At 36.8% G+C, this 23,058-nt stretch overlaps 1 protein-coding gene and 1 long non-coding RNA gene across 20 annotated transcripts in view; one reads left to right on the top strand and one right to left on the bottom strand.

Annotated features, from left to right (window-relative positions):
• Positions 1-18,225, top strand: part of CDKL3 (cyclin dependent kinase like 3) — a 37,628-nt gene extending 19,403 nt beyond the window's left edge. For 6 of the 11 annotated variants that reach the window (XM_025174865.2, XM_088133754.1, XM_088133749.1 and 3 more), the window contains 7 exons: positions 7,016-7,104; positions 9,099-9,252; positions 11,440-11,768; positions 12,250-12,343; positions 14,727-14,889; positions 15,268-15,365; positions 16,203-18,225. In XM_025174865.2, the coding sequence (XP_025030633.1) occupies positions 7,016-7,104; positions 9,099-9,252; positions 11,440-11,768; positions 12,250-12,343; positions 14,727-14,889; positions 15,268-15,365; positions 16,203-16,238 (963 nt within the window). In that variant the 3' untranslated portion in view covers positions 16,239-18,225. Of the gene's footprint in view, positions 1-7,015; positions 7,105-9,098; positions 9,253-11,439; positions 11,769-12,249; positions 12,344-14,726; positions 14,890-15,267; positions 15,366-16,202 lie in introns of those variants that run through there. The other 5 variants (XM_088133753.1, XM_088133757.1, XM_088133756.1 and 2 more) reach the window with 3 other exon arrangements.
• The window catches only part of LOC103050998 (uncharacterized), a 58,366-nt gene that overhangs the window by 9,776 nt on the left and 25,532 nt on the right, over positions 1-23,058 (bottom strand). The window lies entirely within an intron of this gene.

The following is a 23,058-nucleotide window of genomic DNA, read 5'->3' as shown; positions in this document are numbered from 1 at the left end:
ATCTTGTTTGGTAACTTGTGCTTACCTATATTATCTTGGCTTTTAAAGATTTTAACTGAAAACAGAAAAACCTCTTTTTCTTAGTCTCAAATACTGTTAACTAATTATTAACTAACAGATTAAATCAATATGACTTTCATTTCCATTGAAGCTTTTTTTTTCTTAGCGTTTTTGTGGGGTCTCCTTTTTTCGGATCAACTGAATGTTGATCCATTGGTTCTGACAGGCTTGTTGCCCAAGCCTGATGTCGTGGGCTGCTAAAAAAAAATGCTATTTATTATTAATTACATTGATAGACCTCAGTATTAATGCTGTTTAACTATGACATAAATTGGAGCTCACAGTTTCATCTCCTTAAAAAGTATAATGCAATTAAAATATATAAAAATTCAAACAACTGTCTTTCAAGGTAGGTAGTTAGCTTAATCTTGAATCACATTTTTGGAAAATATTTCCTGACAAAAATGTATTAATAATTATAATTATAAGACACTTCTACAACTTTCTATCCATTTCATAGCTTTTCCATTTTGTATCTTGGGTTTTATCCCAAATAATTTTAATAGGATCCAAATCAACTTGTTCATTAGTTTTTTCTTTGTAAAACTGCTTTATGCTGTGCTAACCCTTTTGGGTAATCATACACATACTTTGGAAATTATACACTTACTTCTAACTTTGAATAGTTAATTATTTCTTATTAAATATTTTAGTTAACATTTCAGAATAAATTTGTAACTATTGGTTTTAAACTTTCTACACTTCCCAGAGTCACTGTTGTGAGATTAATAAATAAACTTTATTTTGTACTGAGGAAAGGAAGCTAGGAATTTTAAAACAGCATCTAACATTTTCAAGAAAGCTAAGGCAACTTTTTTTTTTAACTGATGATAGTCCAGGCAGGAACTCAGGATGCTGGAGGATAGTCCCTTCTTTATTGTGGTGTGGGAAGATTTGCAGATGAATTGTAGTAATGGCTATTTCATGATGGATGGTTGAAGGTTGTGGATGAATCCTGATGTATTTGGTGAATGGTGTGGTCATTTTGTGCCTTGTGATTCATTTGGCAGGGAATAGTGTTTTTTCATACCTCTGATACTTCTCATAACTGAACTCACAACTCATTTGCTTGTATGAGGAAATGAAGAACTTATAGCAGTTTTTAAAAGAGGTAGAGGCTACCTTCAAATCTATTTTCAATTCTTTGAAAATTTAAGGGTAACATTTTAATTCTCTTTAATGAAAATTCTAGCTACAAGGTTTTCCTGAAATATTATAAGCTGATTTTCTTTATGCTTATAGATAATTTCAGGATGCGTATTATTTCTCTATTTATCCTGAATAAATTGCTTGAAGTGGAACCTATTCACTGTATCAGCAAACTACGCTGGTATAAAATTTGCTGTCCCCATTGTCGCTCCCTGTCTTGCCTCTACTTGCTTCTACTGTTCCAAATCACTAACCTCCCTTCATCTCACTCCCCAGAAAAAGAGAAAGGGTGATACTGTAGATCTTCTTGCTTTAACCTTTGAAATACAAAACTAAATAAACCTTGTGTCACTTCTGTAATACCAATCATTGTTTTTTATTTGTCTTAACCACATTCCAAACTCAGTGATTCATTGGCTTTATATTGGTTACAGAAGGCGAAAGACACCCTATTGTAGTTGTGCCATGCAAGTCCCGGGCAGGTATGTTAGTGGTTATGCAACAAGTAACAATGTAGCTATGACTAATCTGACATGTTACATCAGCTTTCTTGCCCATGTCTGTTTTGGTAATCGTTACTAAGATCAGAGATGTAACAATATTGTCTTTTGTTGTCTTGCCACTGAATTCTGCTGTATCCTCATTCCAGGTTGGATTGGGAGTTGCTATGGCTCAACTGCCTGAACTCTCTGTGAGAGGTCCTGTTGAAAATAGGAAACCCTGATTTAATCTATTACATAATGACATGTTTCTTGAAGGCTGACTGATGGCCTCTTTATAATATTTTAACCCATAAAATACATTTTCTTAAGTTTTTTGGGGTATATTTCTGAAAGTCACATTTTATTAACATGGTTCTAGACAGGGTGTCTGCTTATCAGATCTTAGCTTAAACCTAAAGAATTGTACATAGTAACGAAGAGTCAGTTACATTATTAATGGCAATAGCAGCAGCAGGCACGTTTGTAATAATGAATACTGCACAGCTATCATTTATACTTGAACAAAAGCCTAAAGTACTTGATTCAGCAAAAAGTAATGAGGCTTACAGCAATAAAGTACTCATACAAACCATAACTCCTTTAGCGCTGATAGACTTAGTTTCAAGGAAATGAAGGGTTATCATTCATTCATTCATTCATTCATTCATTCATTCATTCATTCATTCATTGATTGAAAGGTCTCTAAAGCTGCAAGCAACAGAATGATAGTATTCACAAATTAAAACTGTGTTAGCCAAACATGGAAATTTTATGGCAACTTGAATTTCTTCTTTATGCAATTCTGCTACATATTAAATTTCACTGATGGTACAGAAAGTGCTAGTTACTGCAATTCTTGGATGTCTCTATGCTAGACTTTCATATGCCACAGTATCATCATGTCAGCTACCCAGAGAATCCTAAGGGAGTCTTTGAACAATTTAGTCATGTCAAACAATGCTTCCTCCTTGATGACTATAAAGCAATTTCTGGATTGATAACACTGCTTCTGAGAAATATTTTTACATGCTCCCTATAACTGTAGCAGTGAGAAATTCCAAGAGCAGTACTACAGTTCTTAACTTACTCTGCATGGGGAAATATGAAGCTGGTAATCAACCCTGTTTTTCTTTTAAAATATTATTATTATAATTGTGTGTGTGTGTGTGTGAGTATACATATAGTGCATACACACACACACACAGATACCAAATTAAATATTTTCCCTATTGCTCACTTTCTGAAATGCCTTGCCTTTCTGATGGCTGCAAACCCATCCCCCCCCCTCCAAAAAAACCCAGAAAAGTCTCTCTTCGCACCAATATACACTGGACGTAGGACCAAACAGAGACAGCAAAGCAATTCTGCATACTTCTGAAGGTTCTTAGGTTGCTTCTAACCCAACAGTTTCTAGTTTTCAGCACACATTCCCCAGCCTAATACCCTTTCAATATGTTGGAATACAATTAGCATGGCTAGATTGCAGAAGACTTCTGTAACATCATCTGTCTTTGCCAAATTCAAACTATACAGCTTTTCTTTCCCGTCTTGCTAAACAGTAGTCTTAAACTCATTTTTTTTTTTCTGGTGAACTATACACACACCCACACCCTAGCCATTAGCTCTTATTGAGGATCAGCCCTGTTTGTAAACAGCTTTTGGAAATATGATTACTTAGTAGCTTTTGTAAATATTCACTGATGAATATTTAACAGAAGATGTCAAATCTAAATATGTTTACATTAATTTGTTCAGATCAGCATCTTTGTAACCAGAGCACTATGGCATATTTATATAGAATATGTTCCTTTTTAGACTCCTGGCAAACAAGGGCTCTACTATTCATTAATAGTACCCTGATTTATTTTTAAAAGGGCAGAGTAGTTTTCACAGGTGCTGTTTCTTCATAAAAGAGCTTCCCATGCTAGCTGGGGGTTATGGATATCTAATGAGCTCCAGGTTGTGAAAGGTATGCATTTCCTTCATTTTCATCTTGACTGGATATTCAAAGACAGGGCCTGATGCCATGAATGGATTATTTTTTTCTGGGAATGAAGGGAACCATGGTGGTCTTGGCATTTTAGAAAATCCAATGGTGTCAGGTTCACAGTGGCAGAGCTAATCCCTTGAGGAAAAAGAGTACTACTAGGAATGAGAATGAGAGGAGTTTCTTCATAGTCTGCCTTAACACAGGAGTAGGCAACTATTTTTCAGTTCTGTGGGGAGGGGAGGAACCATACAGAGCTACTAAGGCCATAAAAGCCAAATTTTAATTGGGAATAAAGTTGGGGAAAGAAAGATGAAGTAGTATAGCCCTAATTAACATTGTGTTTCCTAATTATACATTCAGTACAATGTCCCTTTGTTTTAGATTCCTTCTTGCGCATTTTTATTGTTGCTAGGTTTGCAATAAATAAGGTATGGAATGAGAATTGGGTAGGCTTTCTCCAACATAGTGCTCTCCTGGTGTTTGGAGTACCACTCACAATCCTTACCTAGCATTGCCCTGGATATTGATGATGAGAGTTGTGGTCCAACCTGGGCATCTAGCTAATGGCTGAATTGCTAGGTTATCATCAATAGCCTAGTTGCTAGGTTATTAAGACACTATTCCATTAAATCATTCTTACTGATCTATGAGCTTATAACTAGCACCATCAGAAAAGTTGATTCACTTTTTGAATCAACTAATGAGCTAAGATGGAGAAAGAACTGCATTTTCCCAGAAAAAGTAAAGTACAGGTATATTAAGAATGTTAAGGCGGCTGAGGCTTTGGATTGGATCATGCCTATGCAACTTCTCCTCTCTTATTGATCCTGCCACTCCCTGTAGTTCACATAAGAACTGAGGGAGATGAAATGAGAAGAGACGTCTAGAGCGTCACTGGCGTTCAACAGGGGACGAACTTGACTGAACATGGGTTAGAGCCACTATTAAGGCCTACCTTGTAGTGATAAGGGCGGCAAAGTGTCAGTACTTCGCCCTTATTGCGTCTGTGGATAGCCATCCCAGGGCCCTGTTTTGGGGACAAGTGCCCTGTTGGGTAGAGGGTGCTTGGATAACCCCTTGCAGGGGCGTGCAGAAGAATTTGTTCAGCATCTGTCAAAGTTGCTCGGATTTGCTTGCAGTTGGATGCTGGCCTTGGTACAGGTCCAGAGGAAATGCCAGAGGAGGAGTCTTGGCCGGTAATCTGGGAACAGTTTAATCTGTTAGGCCTGAGGAAGTGGACAAGGTCCTTAGGACTGTGAGCTCAGCTACCTGCTCTTTAGATCCATGCCCCTCCTGGCTTATTAAAGTGGCCTGGGGGGTGTCATGTGAATGGGTTCTGGCAGTGATGAATTCTTTGAGTGAGGAGGTTGTTCCTTTACCTCTTAAGGAGGCCTTGGTTCGCCCCCTTCCTCAAGAAGTCATTGCTGTATTCCACTATGCTGGACAATTTTCATCCAGTATCTAACCTCCCCTTTTTAGGGAAGGTAGTTGAGAAGGTGGTTGCACAACAGCATCAGAGGACCTTGGATGAAGTGGATTATCTGGATTTGTTTCAGTCAGGATTCAGACCTGGGTATGGGATGGGAACAGCATTGGTCGTGCTTTTGGATGATCTTTGGCGAGAGCGGGATACAGGTTGTGCATCCATCCTTGCCTTATTTGACCTCTTGATGGCTTTCGATACCATCGACCATGGTGTATTTCTGGATTGGCTGGGTGGGTGGCACTGTGTTCTGCTTGTTCACCTCCTTTCTCCAGGGTCTATTCCAGTTGATGGTGATGGGGAGGAGAGATCCTGCCCTTGGCCCCTACTGTGTGGGGTGCCGCAAGATTTGGTGCTCTCTCTACTCTTATTCAACATCTAAAGGAGGCCTCTGGGTCTCCATTACCATGGGGTGAGGTATCATCAGTACACTGATGATATCCAATTATACATCTCTGCCCCTGGTGAATTAAGCAATGCTGTGGATGTTTTATCCTGGTGTCTGGAGGCTGTGAGGATCTGGATAGAGAACAACAGGTTCCAGCTGAACCCTGGCAAGACTGAATGGCTTTGGGTTTTGGGGCCTGCCAGTTCTAGGACTATGCCATTTTTGGTGCTGGATGGGGTTGCACTGCCCCGAACAGACCCAGTGTGCAACTTGGGGGTCCTCCTGGAGTCACAACTCCTGCTCAATTAGCAGGTGGCAGTCGTGGCTAGGATAGCCTTTGCACAGTTTTGAATTGTGCACCAGTTGAGCCTGTTCCTAGATTTGGGTGCTCTGCTCACAGTCACTCATGCCCTAGTCACCTCCCAATTGGACTACTGTAATGCACTCTACATGGAACTGCCCTTGAAGAGTATCCAGAAGTTTCAGCTGGTGCAAAATACAGAGCGCGGGCAGTTAAGTGTGCGTCTAGGACAGCACATGTTACACCTCTGCTCCAGGAGCTGCATTGGTTGCCAGTCTGCTTCCGGGTCCAATTCAAGGTGCTGGTTTTGACCATTAAAGCCTTCCTTGGCATGCAGCCAGGTTATCTGAGGGACTGCCTCTCCCCGATTATATCTGCCATTCCATCAGATCTGGCAGAGGAGGCATGCAATGAGTCCAGTCTGCTAGGGAGCTAAACTTGGCAGGTCCCAGGAAGCAGGCCTTCTCTGCTGTGGCACCCACCTTATAGAATCTCTCCTCCACCAAAGTGAGGCTGGTTCATCCCTGTTGATTTTCTGAAAGTCCCTCAAAACCTGGTTATGCCATCAGGCCTGGGGGCTCCAGGGGACCAGTGAGGTACTGAAGTGGCTCCATTGTTGTTAACATCTGGTGTCCTTTGTAATTTTTAATTTTTTTAAAATAATAATTGTTTTTTATATCTTAACTGTTTTATTGTACGCCACCCAGTCACTCTTCTGTGAGATGGGCAGCCATATAAATTTGATGAATGAGTGAATGAAAATACAAAGTACTCTTCCTTTAGGCAGGATGGCAGGATCCTAGACAATAAATTATCAGCAATTTTCATTTCTTAAGCTATAAAATAGGCCTGTATTCCTGAAGTACCCTTAGAAATCCTTTCAAAGATCATACGAAGGATAGCTGTTTTCTGTTTTAAGCAAGACAGAATTTGTCTTAATGGGACTGATGCTTATCCATATCAGTGTACTAATATACGAATTTTTGTAGAGAAAAAATGAGCTATGTTTTTCTGGCAATAAAGGGAGATACTTATTATTGAAACTAAGGGCAATTACATTTACTTTTTTTTAAAATAATAGAAATAATATATAATACACATTTTATTACACAACATTCTTCTATAGTATATTATTTCTAAAATAATAATTTTTATTTACTAGGCTTGTTTACAAATGGATCCTGCAGACAGGATATCATCTGCTGATTTGCTACAACATGAATATTTCACCAGAGATGGTTTTGTTGAAAAGTAAGCTATTTGGATACAACATTCAGCATTTACTCAAAGAGCTTTTCAAGATGGTTGGCTTTTTGTATGACAAATGTGAAATTGCTGTTAATTTATTGATTGGAGAGAATGAAATCTTCACCATAATACTGCTTATGTTGCTGAGACATTGTATTTTCTTTGTGTTCTTTATGTATAACATCTAATTTCTGGAAAATCTTATTTTCTTGACATGTTCTAGATATAAAACAGTGCAATTTCCAATGCAATTACTGTATGATTGTTGGTATCCACTGGCTCAGTACTCTGTAGGCCAGAACATCCATACCTAACTAATACCTTCCAGGTGCTTACTACTTTTAAAATTTTTATCTGGTGCGGCTTTGCCTGGGAATTCTGGGATTTGCAGTTCAAACAAAACTGGAGGGCAAAAGGGTATGAGAAGAGTGGGCCAGAGGCAATAATACGAGTGATGGTAAATGTAGAACTTTCCTTATCTTAGCCAGAACAATGCGAACATGAGGGTGTTACATTGTGAAATTTAATAGTTTTATCTCAAAACTTTGTAACTAGCCAAGTTTCTAGGAAGTACCCTGGGAGACGAGAAGAGAGATGGAGAAGTGATCTTATGTTCTTGGTTTATTCTGGGCTGTCTCCCATGTCCTTGCTTCCAGGATGTGCTTAAGTAAAAGGGTTCAGAGCTCAAATCTGAAAATCATACCTCTGACAAGGAAACCATTTCTATAGACAGTGGTTTGCACTTAGAAACTAAACAAATATGAGGAAAAAGAAGAGATTAATTTCCATAGGAGAATTAGTTCTAAGGAAAAGAAAGAAAAATCGACTATTACAGCAACCCAGATCTCAGGACCAATAAGTTACAGTGGCTTTTGAGGAATTTATTTTTGAACATGTGGTAGAACAAATTGGGCTAAAGTAAAAATTAACAAGGTTTTTTTTTAATCCATTGAGTACTATAGATATCTCTGAATGATCAAAAACTTAATCTATGCAAGAGAGTCTCCCATCACCAGACATGGTGGTTGTTTATTATTAGAATGGATAGTGTTGGTCACCTTCTGAGAAGGAAAAGGGATCAGTGAATGAGATTTTTTCAGCTTCAACAAATGGTTCACATTTGAAAGTATGGATGAGAGAAAGGCAGTATCTTTTCAACAGAAAGGCTGACACTAATGGAAGCAGGGTCTATTACCTTCATGCTGGAGATGGGTTGGGTACCTATATTAGAAAGTCTACTAGGCTTGTCTATCTTGTCTCGGATCTTGTCTATCAAAGCGTATACCCTTCTAGTTCCAGATACATTTTTTGTAATTAGCTTGAATGGATGGAATGGATAGAAGGAAAGCTTAAAGCACAAACCAGTGTGAAAGTCTTTTTTCAGACCCTTATGGCTTGGAGCTTATTTATGGATGACTTAATAATCTTAAGTATTAGATGAAAAGACTGAATGAATAGTGAGTGAATTTGTTGCAAATCTGCCTAGGAATTTGTGCTGTTTTACAAACTTCAAAGCGGTTTTGTTAAAGCGACAAGAAAGAATCCTGATCTTTAAAAGATAACAAATAGACCAGTACATAATTTGTCAAGACTGAAAGAGAATTGGAAAGTTAGAATATATATTGCACTGATAAGTAAACATTTGACATGGAACAGAAAGCACATCAGCAAATTCTCCTTTAAGTCTTTGCCTGTGAGGCCAAAACTAAGATATAGATGTTTTGTCGTTTGTATGCTTTGTATAATATATCAGCTTAATATAGTTTTTAGATAAAAGATATGGCAGGAACTGAAGCTGAATAAAGAGTTTTGTGAACAGTTTGTTGTATTAATTTCTTTCTGAATTGTATTTGCTTTATGGCATAGTTTGCTCTCTAGCCAGTAGGTAGTTGGTTGGGAAAGCAGGGAGAACAAAACTCTTGTAGGGATCAAGCAATTGGACAAGTTTATATTTGAAATTGTCAGTGTGATGTAAATAATATCCTTTTTCATATCAGATTCTTACCAGAATTGAAAAGCAAATTATTACAAGAAGCAAAGCTGAGTTTTCTTTCAAAATTCAGAGACAATAACAAAGAGGTTGAGCAAATCAAAGATGAAAAAAGAATAGTTCATATTAACATGTCTCAGAGTGGTCCAGTTACATTACGGGTAAGAATGATTTATGATTATTCTTTTAAATTGACAGAGCAAAAATACAGAATATATGTTAAAAAGCTACAGATATACCATTGTTTTTCCTTAAATATTTAATCATATTTTATAGCTATATTAGGTTACTGATTTCCATATAAATTAATTTATTCTTCCTTCAACATGGCATTTTCCAGATCTGTTGGCACTACAGCTCTGAGAATTGTGGGAATTTTGGCTCAAAAGAACTCATGAACTTTAAGTTAGACAAGGCTTAATTAAGAATTTTGATTATTGTGAATTTAAGGTTTATGCTTAGGTAGTGTTATAAACAGTTAAGTAACACATTTCTGTCATGTTTATTTGACCATTCCATTGTATTCAGGGAGTCTTATTCTGTGGTAATATGGATTTACCACGGGATTGTTCAATTTAGGTGCTGAGGGAGCAACATCTAACTATCGTGGTTAATTAAAAAAACTACTAAGCAGAGTCGTACCTGGCTAGAATTTGGATGGGAGGACTATAGGAAATCTCTGTGCTGCAGGCTAGCCTAGAAGAAAACAAAACATCCAGGAAGGCAACCGTGGCAAACCATTTCCATATTGCTGCTAAGAAAAACTACATGGATACGTTATCTATATAGGCACTAGCAGTCAAGCTTGATTTAATTGAGTTTTTATATTTTGCTTGTTCTCTTGAATGGAGTAAAAGGTCTCAATGGATCTTCCATTGCTTTCAAATGCATCTCTGCTGTTGAACTTGCCAGTATAACCCTGTTTTTTTCATGTGTATACTTCCAATCACGTGTAGCACTAATATAATTACTATATTAGTGTCATACTTGAGATCTCTAGTGTCCATGTTCACTTCCATGTGGAGAGCCAGGGCATGTTTTTTTACTGTTGGTTTTATACATAGCACTGTTGTTTTGGTAGTCCCAAGAAAAAAAGGCATAATAAAATAAATTTAGTTTCAGTTTCTCAGTCTAGAGAAAACCCCCATAAAGTCTTAAACTTTGTATGTGTCACTACCAGTAATTAAATTGCACAAAAAGAGACTCACAGAACCAGAATTCACGCTTTTGAATAAAGGTCTTTGAAACTATGAGTGTTCTGAGGTTCTGTTATTATGCCATACAAGCATGGACTGTTATGGTACACAGTATAAAGCCAAATGCCCTAATCTCATCATAGCCACCAATGAGTAGCCAAACGCAAATTTGTTAATATATGTGTTACAGAAGTTGATTTAATTTAATATGTAATTTTAGTCTATGCTGGTGATACAAAGGTATCCTAAAAATACAATGTGATAGGATGTGATATCAACATTATTGGCATTGCCAAATGTTTGGTTTCATTCTGATTGGTTTGCACCAGAATTGCCATTATAACAGGGTGTTTTAATTAGGCTGTAAGGCTAGCAAAGGAAAACAATTTGAATGTTATAAGAAAGCCTCAGAACTTCTGTTTTTTCTAATATTGCTAAACTGAGAGCTCTAACAGCTTTTTTCAAAATTACATATTGTAAAACAAAATTCCTTTAGGAATGAAGAAATGTTTCCGTCTAAGCAGCATTTGTTTAATACAAATATTGTATTTAGGTGTAGCAAGCTCCCGAGAAATAGCTGGCATGCCTTTTACAGCAAAAACAACAAAGAGTTTTGCAACATCTTAAAAAACAACAAATGTATTACAATCCTCTGATGAAATGGATTCTAGGCCACAGTATTTTGATGCAACAAATGTATTTGGCTTTAAAGTGTCAAATGACTTCTTGTTTGTTTAATGTTGTGTCCCTATAAAGAAAATATTCTCAGTTATTTCAGTAAGACAACTCCATAATTAAAAATGCCAGCATATGATCCAGAGAATAAAGTTCTTGTATTCTATTGGCAGGCTGATATTTCATCTACCAAAATTATTGTTTGATAGTTGTTGAGTTAGCATTCTGGATGAGAAGATTATGTAAGAATTATACAGACTTATGTACTGAAACTGTGAACAAAGAACATGGCCTTATGTTGCTATCTACCTAATAACTATTTTTAAATTGGTGAATTCATATTCTGAAATGACTTGAAGAGTTTGATTTTTTCAGTGAACTTTATAAAAATTGTGAATGTTCCACATTTTATAGGAACAAAATGTAAAATGTAAGTAGATATAATTGTTCAAAGTTTGAATGTATTACCTGTTCTAGGAAATGGAAAAGGACAAAAAGTCAAAGGAGATAAAGATCAAAGGTATTAAAGTGAAAGGGGGAAAATCTGAAATTTCAGAGCTTAAAAGAAATGAGCAAGAAGATGCTGTTTCACAGTGGGTTACTATGTCTCAGAATGCTCTCAACTTATCTCATGAGAACAAACCCACAATTGGTGATGGCACCACCTTGATAACAGTTGGCATTGATGCTGGTGGGATAAAGGATGAGGCTCCACAGACACCTTGTACAACAATGCCACGCATACATCCAAACTGTGGAAATCTTACTGCGAATTTCAGTTCACATTTCCTGTGTCCTAATTCAAGGTATGTACTGGAAAACTGAATGCTGACCATATGTAGTGGGGAGTTGGGTGGGGATAGGAGTGGATATTAATTTTTGTTTGTTTATGTTAGAGGGTTTATAGGCTCCTCCAGTCACAACCAACCTGGAGCAATGTTCTATTTCCCCTCCATAACTTGGATTAAAACAAAATACAGTCATACCATCACAATCATAGAATAAGATCCTGGGAATAATAGCAATTTCCACTCCCACCCCCCAATCATTTCTGTTAGTAGAAGGACAAACTTCAGGGCTTGTTCAAAGCTTTAAAGAGCAGGGTTTTTTAATTCATAGATTTAAATATACTGCTTATGACTCCTTATTTAAAATGATCTTTCCAGCATAAATTTTAAAAAATGATAAAATATGTGGAACATGCCTTTTAATTTCATTTTGGAGGCAAGCGTTACACTCCAACTGGTCAATTATTGTCCAAGAATAAATGTATTGTTTCTTTATCAGACTACCAGAAAAAGCAAAGAAACGGCGAAGTCCTTGGCCATCAGTAGGACAAGTAGGTCCAAACAGCCGTCAGGAAGAAGGAGCTATGACTCAAGTAATTATAAAAAAAATATATTTGTAAAATAATGTAGTTCATGCATTGATGCCATTATAATACTTCCTCAAATCAAGTATTAATATTTTGCAATTAATTAATTTTAAGCTATACTAGATTTGACAACAAAACTTTTGTTTAAACATGATTTAGTCCATCTATGTGTAAAGTAGGAAGGAGGTTCATATTTTTACTGCAATCAAATCAGGATGCCTTCTCCTCCTCAGTTTACCTTCTTTGCAGGCTGTGTATCAGGAGGTTTTTTCCTTCTCTTTAATATCAGAAATGAGCTTTTGTCATCCATTTACATTTCTTGATTTTAAAATCAGTCTGCCATCCCAAAAGTATTCGTTTGATGGCCTCATATTTAGGTACATTAAAAAAAAATTATGTTTCTGACCCTTATACCCTTTGAAATCAGTGAGGAAAACAATACTACTGCTGATTTCAGCTGGATTTATTCAAGTCTGTCTATCGTCCTGCTGCCTTTTGTAGAGTTTTGATTTGCTGTACAGGTAGTCCTTGTTTAGTGACTGCCTCAGACAGTGACCATTCACAGTTACAACAGTGATGAAAAAGTAACTTTGCAACCAATGCCTGCATTTATGACCTTCGCAGCGTCTCTCGGTCACATGTTCGCCATTACAGTCAGTCAGTACAGTATTGCACTGTCCTATGCCTGACCTGTTTTTTTTTTCCCTTTTTTGCCTCCTTGCAGAGTGGAGAGATTACTTAAACAAGCTATCTCTTCCTGGCTGCTTTTCTTTGCAGTATAGCACTTCCCCAAAAGGTGCTACCCTCAAGTTAACAAACTCAGCTCTGTGACCTTAATTAGTTGATTGGAACCCTCCAGTGGGCTTGCACTGCTGCCTATACCAACAGGACCCTCATTAATTTCACACTGAAGGCTTTTTTGCTTCCTAAGTGGTTCGCAGCCACAAGCGTGCTAGGAAAAAGGGCTAGTGCATTCTTTTTGATGTGTATTCCCCATTGTATGCTGTTTTACTCTCTTGTAATCCTTTCTTCTCCAATGAATGTAAATACAAACATTAATTCCCTTCTTGATACTTATCGCAGTGCTGGGGTCAGTTTCCAAAGGGTGGGTGAGTGGGAAAAAAGGGCTATAAGATTTGCCCTTTTACTTGACTTCGTTATGGGTTGAGTTCCGGAAACCTTTCCTGCCGTTTGGGCTCACTCTGCTGTTTGGGGTCATATCTTTCTGACGCTGTAAAGCAAAAGAAAGTGGAAGTAAAATTGTAAGCACAGTTGCAGTCATGTGATTTTTCACTTAGCAACTGCTTTGCTTAACAACCGAGTTGACGGTCCCATTTGCGGTCACTAAATGAGGACTAGCTATATTCATCTCTAGTAGTAAACATTTCAATAAAGTTCTGTTGCTGTCAAATCTAGCATAGCCTGGAGTTAACTATCCCAACTCAGTTATATTTCCTTGTAAAATATTTGCACACTTTTTGAGGGTTCCTAAAAATGAGTAAGCAGCTTAATACTAAATGGACAGGTTGACATTTACACATTCCTGGCCTCTGGGCCATAGCTGGCATTGTTCCTATGATCTGAACTGGAGAATAAAAAACTCTCTGAGCCATACATCTCTTTGGCTTTTTCAGTGCTTTTGGTTACAGAGGAGGCCTACCAGAATGTGGTAACTGAAAGCAAATTTTTATGGGAAGATTGGCCGTTGAACTCTGACCTAGAATGGATCTTCATAGCATTCAGTGTGCCGGTTAAAATAACTATTTTAGAGAAATATGTTTGGAAACACCTTTCAAGCATTGGCTTGGCTTTCCCATTTGTTTTAGGAGGAAGGGAGTTGCTGCTTCTTATTCTTTAGCAGATTAAAAAATAGATCTTAGTACATAATGTAAACAAGCAAGTACGGTAGTTGGATTTTTCAGAGGCATAATGCTGGATGCTGTCAGCTACTAAAGCACAAAACCTATTGATTTAGTTTGCCCAATAACTTTTTAAAAACTTCTTTTACTTGTAATAATGGTATAGCTTTATTTGGTGGTATAAGCTTTCCCTAAATAAAGGAAAGATTTTTAGTATGTTACATAAAGGACAGAAATAAACAAAAATAATTTAAAAAATTAAATAGCTCAGATCTAATGAGTTCTCATATATATCTTACAAGAATAAGCTGTCTTGCATGATTTGGACCAATTTCTGATGTTTCTAATTAATTAATTTTTAAAATTTCAATTAATTATTTTTTAAAGGAGATCTGCGGGTGGCATCTAGTGGTGTTGTATGTACAATTGTCCATAGAAGTGTTGAGCTGTTGACTCTTGATATAAAGGCGCAGTCAAATTATAATCATGGTATAGATGTTTCCTTGGATGCATAATTATTCCATTTTTAGAACCAAATGGAGAAAGTATCCTTGTATGAAAGAGCTGCTCAAATTGATCAAATGGTGAACATAAACAGAAAGAAACGCAATATTTCGAGATGTGAGAAGAGAGAAATTCACTTCCCAGAACTAACTACAACGGGGCAACAGAAAGACCTGAAAGGAATGGAAAGTATGTTTCTTATATTCTGTAGATCTTTGTGAATATGTGGGTGTTTGCATATATAATTATGGACTTTAAATCGGAAATGAAAATGGCAGTACATAAGATTTGAGGAAAGAGTTCCCAAAAAGTTTATTGACAGCAAACAGGCTCTTCTTTTAGTATGCATCTGGAGTAGCATCCTTCCTTTGTAAATGGATGGCTGCATGCAAAAGCTGAATTAAAATATAAAAGCTTTGATAAACAGATTAGTTTTCCTTTTGCAATGGTTTCCTTTTGCAATCTTCAATGGTTTTGTTAGTTACTGAGTTGCGGATTTTGGAATATTTGCTTCAGAACAGAAAAAGTGCAATTCTAGAAATAATTAGTTATTTTTTCTTGTAAAAGTTAAACAGGTAAGAGTGCTGAAGAGGGAGTCAAAGAAAGCTGAAATATCAAAAATACCATCTTTACTAAATATGGATCAGAATCGTGAAAAACAAGAAGTAAGTTAAATTTCTCTGCTATTTTTTTAAAGTGATGTGATCTTATAGTCATATAGCCACGTGCTTAACTGATTACAGTTGATTTCAACTTCCTTGTCTTTGCCTATGCAGTAATGACAGCAACTCAGCTAAAAATTAAAAGTCCAGGGTAACCACAATCCCCTTGGATGGTTGTCCATGGGTGGATAGGATAGAATGGGGATCCCCTTCTGGAACACTATCTCAGGGGTGTGATATCCACTTCAAATGACCAAGATACGGCTGATGAAAATGTTGTGGTGTCACTTTACTGCTGGGAGTATTCACACTGGTGGTAGGCTGCTAGGCAGGTTGTAGAAGGGATAGATCAGAGTTGGATTTGGAACCTGTGGGCCTCAAAGCCCCCCCATTCCCTTGATAGGGGCTTGCATTGGCTCCTTTGGTTGCATATCTGGAGCTGACAAAGACGGTTCCCCTTGTTCCTTTCTGGGGATTTAATAAAACAAAACTGATGCCCTGAGTCACTTTTGAGGTAGCAGAACCCTGGAAATACCCAAAGTTTTGCTCTTTCACTTCCACATTCCCAGACCTTCTCGGGATTACTTTGGTCAGTTGTTGTTGAAGGGGGGGTCGTGTGTAATATTTGCATCCTTTGGTCTGTCATTTACAAATAAATAAAAAACATGATCTCATGCTGCACGAGGAATGCCAAAAAGCTGCTGCTAGACCCTTTGGAAATTTTGTTAGGATGTAAAACATTGGGATGTTTTGGAAGAAGATAATTTTACTTTAATAGAAAAGTGAGTTTCTAATAAAAGTCTTCTGTCAACTAATTTTATTTTTCAATGTAATGTTTAGAGCACAGGAAATGCAGGAAATATGCAACATGAATGAAAAAAGCCAAGTTTTTCCGTGTTACAGCATGCATCTTGGGAAGATATAGAATGTCTGGCGCAAGACATTTGCTTTTCAATTAAATTTTCATTTAAAAAGTGCCATGGATAACTCTGCATAACGTGTGTAGATCCTCTAATAAAGTATTTTGAAATGCAGTAGTCACCAAACTATTCATTTTGTATTGAATTATATAGTATATTTAAAGGCACGGGCAAAGCAGACCTATAATCAGTTTGTCAAATTAAGTGTTTGGGGAGTGCATATGTTGTTACTATGTTAGTATCTTTTGTATCAGGGGTGAAAACCCTTGCCACCCAGATGTTGCTGATTTACACTTTTTAATAGCTACTGTCTGTATGTCCATGGTCAGGGATGCTGGGAACTGTAGTTCACTAGATTTTGAGGAACCACTTCTCTCCATATTGCCTACATATTCAGCCTGGGAAGCTATGTTATTAAGTTATTTTGTTTTCACTGTGGGGAAAAAAATCAAATGGCAGACGTACCCCAGTTTTTCACAGAAATTTCAGCACTGTTGATTGATCAGGGATTATACTGGTGCACACGCTAAGACACTAGGGACACACCTTAGCATTCACCTCCACATCAGCACACACAGAATAGTTAAAATGATGCCAAAGTGCTTTTAGTCCACCAGCCCTCACTCACATTGGTAGCAATGTATAGTTCTCTGAAAAAACATTCACCCCCTTTTGGATTATCTGAATTTTTGCATATCTTTGCTACTGAATGTTATCAGCTACTAAATGTTATAATTTTAACATTAAAATTATTGGGGTTATTTTTTCTCTAAGACATGAAGCTTTGGTAGTAATTAATGGCAAAGATATGCAGAAATGCAAACAATCCAAAAGGGGGTGAATATTTTTTGATAGAAGAGTAGTAATGTTAGCCTTGAATTCCTCAAGTCCATGCCAATAAGGATATTGTTAAATGTTTGATATCAGAAGGATATGTGTGTCAATGGTTTTCACATGTACAATTAGTAGAAAGATTTAAAGTTGATAAAAGGACATGGTTTTGAATGTGATAAAACTGTATTTGAAATTGAGTTATGTACTAATGACAAGCATCTTACTGCTAAAATGTATAAACTTTTGTTGAGACTTGAAACAGAAGATGAGCAAGCTAAAAACTTTGGATATAATATACAAATGGAACAATGGGAAAGTATGTGGATGAAAGGGCTGAAATTTACATTATGTTATAACCGTAAAGAGAATTTTTATAAAATGATGTATCAGTGGTATTTGTCACCAGAAAATGTCAAAAATGTACAAAGTGACTTCAAATATATGTTGGAAATGTGAACAACAAGAAGGGACTTTTTATCATCTTTGGTGGACATGTAAATAAAGCTAAAAAATTTTGGACTCAAATACATATATTAATTCAGAAGATTTTGAAGATTAATATACAATTGAAACCAGAGACATTTCTTTTGGGGCTGATGGAGGAACAATTGGAAAAATCTCATGGACCTTTTTTCTAAATATGATAAATGCAGCGAGACTTTTGTATGCTCAAAGGTGGAAAAACTCAATATTATCTACAATGGAAGAATGGATGGTAAAGTTGATGGAGCTAGCTGAGATGGCGAAATTGACAGCTTTGATCAGAGAAAAGACATTGTCTAATTTTAATGCTAACTGGAAGCCCCTCTTGAACTTTTTATGGGAAACAGAAAAAAATGAAATTATGATTTATGGATTTGATGATTAGTAACATTAATAGATTATAGAAAAAAATGGATGTTAAGTTGTAATCTTAGAGTAAGAGTTTAATACATGTCTTACTTATATCTGCTGTAAAGTCAGAAGTCTTTCTTTTTTTGTATTTGTTTCTTTTTCTTTCTTTTTCTACACTTTTTCTTTCTTCCTTTATTCTTTCTTTTCTTCTATTCTTTTTCTTGATTATTAGTTCTTGTTAGTTTTTTATCCTTCTGTTTTTAAATTTTAATAAAGTTATCTTGAAAAAAAAGGATATTGTTAAATATGGCTACTGCTAATTAGGCACAAAAGAGCCTCGTATAAGATAATATGCAAGGACTCTAGCTTGTGGAATGATTGTAGCTTGTCTCAATTGCAAAAGTTAACTTTGGGCAAGGAGAAAACTAACAAAAAACACCCACATACACTAATATTTGGAGCCCAGGACAGCTCTTATCATAAACTCCTAATTCTTCTAGTCTTTAGCCACCTTCCCATTTGAGGTTGTTCACTGGGGGCTAATGTGGAGCACCTCTTGCTTATCCTGTGACTTAATTTGTCTGGTACACTATGCACCATCTGCTTCTTCCCTTTGGAATACTGTTGTCTGAGTCCCTGCCTCCTGCATTTCTGGAAATATAATTTCTGGCACTTGCTATAATGGAGAAAGTTGTGAATTTGTGAGAAAAGCTGAGACATTGTAGCATGATTTGCCTAATGCTAATAATAAATAGACATCACTATGCTGAAATACTATAAAATCGCGTAAGATACATGTTCACAAACATAATCAATTTTTTTTGTGATAATGTCTAAACCTTCTGTAACCAAGCACATAAATCATTTGCAAAGATACTGGGGAACTAAAAAAAGAGCTTCTCATCCTGGTTCTTATTCTGAGAGTAAGCCAGTTAATTACATCACTGATGATGTTAATTAACAGTACCCTGTAGCTCTGATGTACAGTATTTGAATGGATTACATAGGCAATGGAATATGAGCGCTGAAAGCATAATCTTGATATTTAACACTGTCAAAATATGAAGAACTGGAATAGAATAATAGATACATGTGTGGGGCAAAATATTCAGAAATGGCTTTGTGGAGTACTGCATGGTTTTATAAGGCCTCTGTAGATGCTGAAAGATGTGAAATAGAGTTGGGAAGGGTTCTTCAGATAGTGATGGAAAGCAAATAATAAATACACGTTATGCATCTGGAAGAAAGTAGGAACAGGAGAGATGAATAGCAAAAGAACTGGTATCCCTATACTGTGTTTATTATTTTTATTTATTTATTAGATTTAGAGGCTGCCCAACTCCAGAATGACTCTGGGCAGCTCATAATTAACAACAGAAAATAAAAAGTATGTATCGGTTTTGCTTCCATCAATTTGACATAATCAGGATTGTGCAGCCTGATCAATGTATGCCTATTGGTCTAATGACATTATTTGGAAAAAGCCATTGTGTCAAAGCAAGTGGGAAGGACAGTATGAGCTGGAGTACTTTTTGAACAGCCTGGTGATTAAAAAACAGCCAATACATTAGGAATTATGAAGTACATACTACTTCAAACTGATAGAAGTGTTTTTTTTTTCCTATTCATATTGGTTGGTACATTTTAAATGCTCTGCTAAACTGTTTTTTATTTTATTTTTCAGGAGGTCAGAGAAACTTACTGTTAATCCAACACAAAGTGAATGAATGCTTTTTTTTTCTTTATGATTTTCCATTGGTTATGCTTTTCATCCACTCAGCTCCAAGTACTTGATAAAGGAAATAAACAGGAGATAGCTTTTTCTCGTACCGTGAATATATCTACTGCAGGATTTTTTTCAAAATAAATGTATACAGTAATTCTCATTTAGTTAATTAAAATATTTTAACGTGGCTTGCACATATCATGGACAGTAAGCTGAATTTCTGTGGTGGCTCATTCGCAGAGGGTTGAGTTCAACGTGAATCAAGGATCTTTTATAGAACTAGAAAGGAACCAAAAGCACTATCAATTGCAAAATAAAATATAACAAAAGGAAAACCTACAAGTGTTTCAGTTACTAAAGATAACCTTCCCTCCCTCCACAAAGGAAAGGAAGTTAGGGACACCCTCACTCAAATACACACCCAGCCACATGTTTTCTATAGCAGCTGATCAGAATACCACAACAATAATATGTGCCAGAATATTACTGTCTATCTTTTAATTGTGGTTTAATGACTAGAAGTAATGTAGGATTACTATAGCAAGTCTCATTCAATGTCATTAGTTGCCTTGTGTGATTGTGTTAAATTCTATAAAATAACTGTTTTCACTTAGTACTGGCTTTTTGGGCATTAATTACGGGTATTTCTCATTTCCAACTATAAAAATGGTATGCAATACGTATATAGGCAATACACACACACACACACAATATATATATATGTGTGTGTGTGTGTGTGTGTAAAATACATTGTATTGCAGTTTATTATAGGCAAAGGAGCACAAAATAACATACAAAGGAATGCAAAGGTTGAGGAAGCCTGCCTTCACAAATCTGAGTCAGCCTCTAATGGAAGATAAGGAATGTTGCAGTGGTAGCCAGGAATACAAGCTTGAATGCAGCAGTTGTCCCTTTCCATGTCACTGATGGTATAGTTATTAGCAGTTATTGTCAGTCCTTCAGGGTAGACCAGAAGGACTCTATTGATATCGGCTGTAACAACAGAAACTTGAAAGCCTGAGTGTTTCTCCTTCCTTCCCTCTTATTAGATGTATATCTTGCCTTTATTTTGCACCATTCAAGGTAGTGTACTGCTCCTGTCTTCTATTTTCCCCACAACTCTCTGAGATGGGTTGGGCACAGAGAGTCTGCTTGGCCCAAAGTCACCCAGCCACCTTTCATGCCTGAGAGAGGACTAGAACTCAGAGTCTCCTGGTTTCCAGTCCAGCACCTTCACCACCACACCAAACTGGCTCTCTGTCATACGAAAGAGAATCAAGGCAAGCCAATCTTCAGTTTCTTTCTCAGGCTTTCCTGTTTTCTTGGGCTAAGTTCATGTTTTCCCAAAGCTTGCAAATATTATGATAATTTTAAATTATTATAATTTTATTGGCTGCTGTATATATTTATTTTTGTATTGTTTTTAATTGTTTTTATTGTTTTAGAATTGTTCTCTGCCCAGAGTCACTTGGTTGGGTTGGGTGGCTATAGTAAGTAAGTAAGTAAATAAATAAATTCCAGTAACCTATATTCTCTCCACAATGCCACAATTTAAATGCCACGTGATTTTACAGCAAGTCATGTTTTCAAACCTGAATTATCTTCTATAGTTTCTAATCTTTCAAAAAAGTAGTGCAGATTATAAAGGGAGGGAGAAAAAAATCCTTTTTATACACAAAATCCCATCAGAGCTTAACATCCATTCTCTGTTATATGCTGAAATCACACAATCTTGGATGAACTAAAATGAGATATGTCAGTATCTAACAACAAAACAGTAATACCAGCTGTAATTAACACTGTGAATTTCTTTTTGTTGTAATTTAAAAGTCCTGACATATGACAAAATTCAGTCATTCTTTATATGAATTTATGTGAGAATTAATCAGAAAACCAAATAAGAGGTTTCATACCCAGTAATTAAAGCATAGAAGTTGGAGCCTGGGAGATAATACATTTTATGTAGGTTCAATTAAAACATTTATGAGTCAATCAGGATGCCAAAACAACAAAAGTAAAGTCAGGCTCAAAATGAGAGATGGAAATGGAATAAAGTTTTTTTAACCAAGTCATGAACTTCAATTAAAAGCATGAAACTTAGAATGAACATGCAATAATAATGGATGCATTCATACAGTCAGGTCCAGAAATATTGGGACATCGACACAATTCTAACATCTTTGGCTCTATACACCACCACAATGGATTTGGAGTGAAACAAACACAATGTGTGTTAACTGCAGACTGTCAGCTTTAATTTGAGGGTATGTACATCCAACTCAGGTGAACGGTGTAGGAATTACAACAGTTTGCATATGTGCCTCCCACTTGTTAAGGGACCAAAAGTAATGGGACAGAATAATAATCATAAATCAAACTTTCCCTTTTTAATACTTGGTTGCAAATCTGTTGCAGTCAATCACAGCCTGAAGTCTGGAACGCATAGACATCACCAGACGCTGGGTTTCATCCCTGGTGATGCTCTGCCAGGCCTCTACTGCAACTGTCTTCAGTTCCTGCTTGTTCTTGGGGCATTTTCCCTTCAGTTTTGTCTTCAGCAAGTGAAATGCATGCTCAATGGGATTCAGGTCAGGTGATTGACTTGCCCATTGCATAACATTCCACTTCTGTCCCTTCAAAAACTCTTTGGTTGCTTTTGCAGTATGCTTTGGGTCATTGTCCATCTGTACTGTGAAGCGCCGTCCAATGAGTTCTGCAGCATTTGGCTGAATGTGAGCAGATAATATTGCCCGAAACACTGCAGAATTCATCCTGCTGCTTTTGTCAGCAGTCACATCATCAATAAATACAAGAGGACCAGTTCCATTGGCAGCCATACATGCCCACGCCATGACACTACCACCACCATGCTTCACTGATGAGGTGGTATGCTTAGGATCATGAGCAGTTCCTTTCCTTCTCCATACTCTTCTCTTCCCATCACTCTGGTACAAGTTGATCTTGGTCTCATCTGTTCATAGGATGTTGTTCCAGAACTGTGAAGGCTTTTTTGATGTCGTTTGGCAAACTCTAATCTGGCCTTCCTGTTTTTGAGGCTCACCAATGGTTTACATCTTGTGGTGAACCCTCTGTATTCACTCTGGTGAAGTCTTCTTTTGATTGTTGACTTTGACACACATACACCTACCTCCTGGAGAGTGTTCTTGATCTGGCCAACTGTTGTGAAGGGTGTTTTCTTCACCAGGGAACGAATTCTTCGGTCATCCACCACAGTTGTTTTCTGTTGTCTCCCGGGTCTTTTGGTGTTGCTGAGCTCACCGGTGCGTTCCTTCTTTTGAGAATGTTCCAAACAGTTATTTTGGCCATGCCTAATGTTCTTGCTATCTCTCTGATGGGTTTGTTTTGTTTCTTCAGCCTAATG

Source organism: Python bivittatus, unplaced genomic scaffold (genome assembly GCF_059951505.1).
Source record: "Python bivittatus isolate LINGU-HERP-01145 unplaced genomic scaffold, Pbiv_v1 ctg000080_np1212, whole genome shotgun sequence".
NCBI classification, from domain to species: domain Eukaryota; kingdom Metazoa; phylum Chordata; class Lepidosauria; order Squamata; family Pythonidae; genus Python; species Python bivittatus.
Note: the sequence above shows the minus strand (reverse complement) of the source record. Positions and strands in the feature narration are given on the sequence as shown.